This window comes from Epinephelus moara, chromosome 19 (genome assembly GCF_006386435.1).
Source record: "Epinephelus moara isolate mb chromosome 19, YSFRI_EMoa_1.0, whole genome shotgun sequence".
NCBI classification, from domain to species: domain Eukaryota; kingdom Metazoa; phylum Chordata; class Actinopteri; order Perciformes; family Serranidae; genus Epinephelus; species Epinephelus moara.
Window position 1 is genome coordinate 5,676,852 of NC_065524.1, and position 5,624 is coordinate 5,682,475.

Below are 5,624 nucleotides of genomic sequence, written 5' to 3' on the forward strand. Positions count from 1 at the left end.
TGGACAAAATCCATCTATCTATCTTTCTATCTATCTATCTATCTTAGTAATTTGGATGAACTACCCATTTCATAAATTGACTGAAGTCATATTTATCACCAATTTTGTTGAAGGTCCATCAGTTTCTATATTTTTTTTAAATTGCGAATATCTGTCTGAAACAAAATGATAGCTATTTCTACATAGGCTATAAAATCTATAAATGAACTATGAAAACTATTTAATTAAATAATCAGTTCCTCCCTTTCTTTGATATTTTTGTCAGATATGCAATGATGATTGCTGGGTAGTATTTATGTTGATGTTGTCCAATGTCAAGTCTCTGTTTGTGTCAAGACAATATATGCATGTTAGCATGCACTATTAGTGTGCACTGGGGCCTGTCGTAACTTCCTTACGCCACTGTGTAAACATCTATCAAGGAAGAGTGGAAGACCAAGCTGCAGAGAGAGTCAGTAAGTGAACATTAAGGGTTATATTTCTTTGTTTTTTGTCAAATTGTATATTTTTGTTTTTCTAATAACTATAGATTAAATGTTATTTCTGATATTCTGGAATAAATTCTAAATAAATGAATTCTGGCCTAAAAAAAACTGAATGACCTGCTGAACTGCACTTAGTGCTATTAATAATAGTGATGATGGACTATTAGTACTTTATTACTGCTGTGTATTGCAGTGTTGGTAGCAGTGGTGAGAAATAAATGTTTACTATGTTGGGCAAGGCAGTGCTGTGTGTAACTGGTAACTGCAGTCAGGCCTTTGCATCTGTTTCCATTTTGAGAGTCCTGGAATGAGACTGAATAGTCTAACTTTAAATTGTATCAACATTTGTCTTGGAAATTTGAGTTTCCTTCTGTTTCCTGAAACATTGTAACACAAATATTTTAAAATATGGGTACAACATTGATCTGATCAGTGAAATCTTTAGGCCTGGGCAATCTTTTATAAATACCCCCTGATATTAATATATATAGGCTACATATAGGCTATATGTTTCAAAAATAAGAATAGGCCTAATAATTCTCTTTTTTTTTTTTTTTTTTTAAACCTGGATCCAATAATCTGTCATTCTGTTCATACTTACATACATACGTACTTGAATAATACATTTAACCACTTTTAACCTAAATACACACATTCAACTTTTTTAATTTTTATTTTATTAAAAGGATAAATGAATGAATAAATTAATTAATTAATAAAAAAAATCAAAAACAAATAAACATTAAACATATGAAAACAACTAGCTGCTAGTTATAGGCTACATTGAAAAGATATGTTGTGAGTCAGCATTTAAAAGTGTTCACTGAGCCAGCAGGTCTAATATATAAAGGCAGGTTGTTTCATATTTTTGGGGCATAGTTGCTTAAAGAAGCCAACCAAAGGTTTTTGTAGTGACATTAGGAACAGTTAAAAGAGCAGCTGTGGGGGATGTCAGGGTTTGTGGAGGGGCACTAGGTGATAGAGAGTCTATGATATAAGAGGGGGCAAAGCCATTAAGAGCCTTAAAAACCAATAGAAAGACTTTAAAATCAATTTTAAAAGATTTTGGGAGCCAGTGTAGGTTACGTAAAACCAAAGTTATATGGTCTCTCTTTTTATTTTTTGTTAAAACCGTGGCAGCAGCGGTCTGAATAATTTGTAATTTTGAGTGAATAAGTGAATAATGTATTAGAAGCATCACAGCGCTTGTTCATCAAACAAAAACAAAAAAGAAGAAAAAAAATCCCAGGGTAGGATCCCCCTGGACCCCGTGGAGCCCCCAGTGTCGTCACAACAAAGAAATGCCCCTGGACATGCTTACAGAGTAGAAAGTCAATATATGGGATGGTTTATAGAGAATGAGTTTATTTCATATATTGCTTCATAGGCAAATTAATTTTTAGCATTTATAGAATTAAAAAAAAAGAAGTTTGTATTATAGTGCTTATTTACTGCCTGTAAAATTGGACGGATTAAAGTTAAAAGGAAGAAACCGTTAAATATGTTGCTGGTATTTTTCTTAGAAAGCTCAAATAAAATGTGTCCTTATATTTGTGTCCTGATGATCAGCAGCTGGTCCTCCGTGCAGAGTCTGTGCGGAGCTGCGCTCCGGGGAGCCCACGCTCTTTGCTACTGAATTATTGCACAGGGCTTTTTGGAGGGAGAGGGAGTGGAGGTGTGCTTAGGCCTGGGTGATGCCCTCCTCTGTCACTCTGCCTGCAGTGTCCTCCAGTGTTATCATGAGGATATGCTCTCTCTCTCCACACAGTGCGCTCTCCCATTTTCCACTTGCAGTCATTTTATCATTATTATTATTATTATTATTATTATTATTATTATTATTATGCCTATTATTTATGTATTTATTTTGTCGATGAGCTGCGTGATGGGAGTTGATCTTTTGTGTTTCCGAGTGTAATTGGCCTGAAGATTGACGCAGAGCGAATTTATCCAAATTGGCACGAGCTCGCCCGGTGATCACACACGCGGTGCCAATTATGCCGTGTACGCAAATGAGGATAATATCATGTGGAGAGAAACATTTGCTTGTTTTTGTGACAAATTATCTAATTTTAGAGAGAAAGTGTTAAGTGGGCCTGCTCTACTTTCTAATTGGACTCCTCCTCTCCGCCGTACCCTCTAATTACCGCTCTCCGGTATCCGGCTGCAGCGAGAGAGAGAGAGAGAGAGAGAGAGAGAGAGAGAGAGAGAGAGAGAGAGAGAAATACCTGATTGCCTTCCAGTCAGTAATAACTTGTTACTGGTGGTCACTCGCCGCTGCTTTTGGTGCATCATCGTCCACCGGATGGGTTCGGCTCGTGCCTCGTTGTGCGTCACCCTGGAAAAGTGGCTCGGAGACGTGGAGGGACTGGAAGTCAGAAGTGTCCCTGCAGCGTGCTGCTCGGCGGCCAACATGCGGCTGGAGAAACACCTGTGATCCGAGCTGCGGATTTATCTTTACTGTCCTGTTCTCCCTCTGCTCCACTTTACCTCAGCCTGTCTGCCCGTCCCCGCTTTGAATCGCTCGTCTTTAAATTACCACAGTCAGGTGTGACCCGCTGAGCCGCCATGACCTCTAAGGACGACTCCAAATGCCCAGCGGTGCTGGAGGAGCGGAGGCGCAGTCCGCTGGATCAGCTGCCGCCGCCGGCCAACTCCAACAAGCCGCTGACGCCTTTCAGCATCGAGGACATCCTCAACAAGCCGTCTGTGAGAAGGAGCTACTCCCTGAGCGGAGCGGCGCACCACATATCTCCCGGAGAGAAGCTGACCTCGGCGGGTCACAGCCTGTCCGGCCGGGCTCTGCTCAGTCAAACCTCCCCGCTCTGCGCGCTGGAGGAGCTGGCCAGCAAAACCTTCAAGGGCCTGGAGGTCAGCGTCCTGCAGGCTGCCGAGGGTAAAAGCTTGTTTTTATGGAAATTATTAGCACGCTCACCATTTGTACTGGCATTACTGTAGCAGTAGGCATATTTCATTTTCTAAAAAGTGGTTTAAAGTTTAAATGAAGAGGAAAAACTGAAGCCCACTTTAGGCAGAAACACATGGGCGCGTGCGTACATACATATATATATATATATATATATATAAACAAAGCAAGTTGCCAAATTGTTCTAATATATATACATGTAATTGCAACTTAAGTTGCAACTTGCTTTATGCAGTAACTTTGGATCTAATTGCGTTTATTCGATATAAGCAAGTGAAATGCTAAACTCATGTGAAACATTATTGCATTAGAAAAAAAAATTTAAATTAAAATAAAGCCCCGTGTATTTATTTTCAGGCAAAGGTAAATAATCGTATAGGTTAATCTAAATCTTTTTTTTTTTAATTCAATGTCATTGTTTAATGCACATACAATCTAATATCTAATGTTGCAGTATGCAATAAGTAATTGCCTTTGAGTTTTAACTATTTTAATAAATAACAATTATAAAGCGGGGAAAGTGGATAAGTTTTATCTGAATTTAATCTGTTAATTCTTCATACTGACTTGGCAAAAAATAATCAGTCGTTCATCAGTTATTCTACTGGCGCAGATTTATAGTGGAGCAGTTTTGAAGTTTTTGTTGGCTCACGTTTTTTGAACGTGTTAGTCCACCCTATATGATCGAATGCGTCCCTTTCTCTTAGGCCGAGACGGTCTGACGCTCTTCGGCCAGAGGAACACCCCTAAGAAGCGGCGGAAGTCCCGCACGGCGTTTACCAACCACCAGATCTACGAGCTGGAGAAGCGCTTCCTCTATCAGAAGTACCTGAGCCCGGCGGATCGGGACCAGATCGCCCAGCAGCTCGGTCTGACCAACGCGCAGGTCATTACCTGGTTTCAGAACCGGCGGGCCAAGCTCAAGCGGGACTTGGAGGAGATGAAAGCGGACGTGGAGTCCGCCAAGGTCGCTGGCGCTGTGGCCTATGAGAAGCTCTCCAAGCTGGCCGAGCTAGAGAAGTGCGCGGCCGGAGGGATGGGCGGCGGGACTGTTTCCGCGCCAGGACACACCGAACCCGACCCAGTCTCCTCCAGGTCCCACCAGGACACCACAGAGAGTTTCGACTCCAGCAGAGCGCACATGTCGCCTCCTTCCCCCGCATCGTCGTGGTACACAGACCGTTTGAGCAGCAAGTGTTGCTCGGAGGATGAAGATGAGGAAATAGACGTGGATGACTAAAGTTATGTCAGTGGTCACCGTGTAAAGTGCCAAATAACGCGATGTTTGCAGACAGAAACTCTGGCTAAACAAGGATTTCATCCTTTGCCCACGAACATGCAGCAAACTATCCAGAAACAACAGTCTGAGCGGCTTGATTTGAGAGAAGCCATAGGCCCACTGCATCCTGCCGTGGAACGGGCACGCACTCAGTAAACGCGTGACAGGTTACAGAGAGACATTCAGGGGGAAAAGGCAAGGCAGCAAACATGCAGGTGCTTATTATGGTTACAATCACTGAAATATTTCACCGCATGTTTCATTTGAGTTGATTTTGAAATGGTTGAAAAGGCTACAAATCATTTTTATAAGCTTAAGCCGACTGTTTTCAGCTTTTTTATATATTAATTGTTCTGAAATGATAATCACAGAGAAATGTGTTGCCAACAGCTTGTTATAAATCACAGTTTAATATATTTATAATGCTTTCTACAACATTTAAGTGCCTTTAGAATGTACAGAACGCATACAACTGTACAAATTGTAATGTAAACTATAATGATGATGTAAAATAAAAAACCTTTCAAATATTCAGCCTTTTGCAGATTTTTATAGCCTAAATTATGTCTATGGAATACATTTATATCAAGTAGGCCTATAATTATGGAATTATTTTGCTCTCGTATTTTTTTTTTTTTTTTTACTCTTCTCTCCGTGTCAGAGCTTTCGTTTTGGAGGTTTGTGGCGCAGAAACAGCGTCGTTTGTCAAATGCATTTACAACAGCAACATACCTCCTGACCTTCTGCGTGTATTTTCATTTTTCCTCTGTGAGAAACACAATCTGGAGCGGAGAGGCCCTGAAGAGTGCGTCTGTGTGTTTGTGTGTNATGGAATTATTTTGCTCTCGTATTTTTTTTTTTTTTTTTACTCTTCTCTCCGTGTCAGAGCTTTCGTTTTGGAGGTTTGTGGCGCAGAAACAGCGTCGTTTGTCAA

The 5,624-nt window shown here is 40.8% G+C and overlaps 1 protein-coding gene across 1 annotated transcript; it reads left to right on the forward strand.

The window, feature by feature from the left end:
- The first annotated feature begins 2,696 nt into the window (after nucleotides 1-2,696).
- lbx1a (ladybird homeobox 1a) lies at nucleotides 2,697-5,193 on the forward strand. The gene is made up of 2 exons (XM_050070737.1): nucleotides 2,697-3,381; nucleotides 4,119-5,193. The coding sequence occupies exons 1-2, from the start codon at nucleotides 3,054-3,056 to the stop codon at nucleotides 4,649-4,651; spliced, it is 861 nt and encodes a 286-aa protein (XP_049926694.1). The 5' UTR covers nucleotides 2,697-3,053; the 3' UTR covers nucleotides 4,652-5,193.
- Nucleotides 5,194-5,624: the final 431 nt, after the last annotated feature.

Excerpts from the sequence above, each read along its gene's own strand:
- lbx1a (XM_050070737.1), top strand. The coding sequence starts at position 3,054 with ATGACCTCTAAGGACGACTCCAAATGCCCAGCGGTGCTGGAGGAGCGG. Across the intron at positions 3,382-4,118 it reads CGTCCTGCAGGCTGCCGAGG|GCCGAGACGGTCTGACGCTC; the intron begins GTAAAAGCTTGT and ends CCTTTCTCTTAG.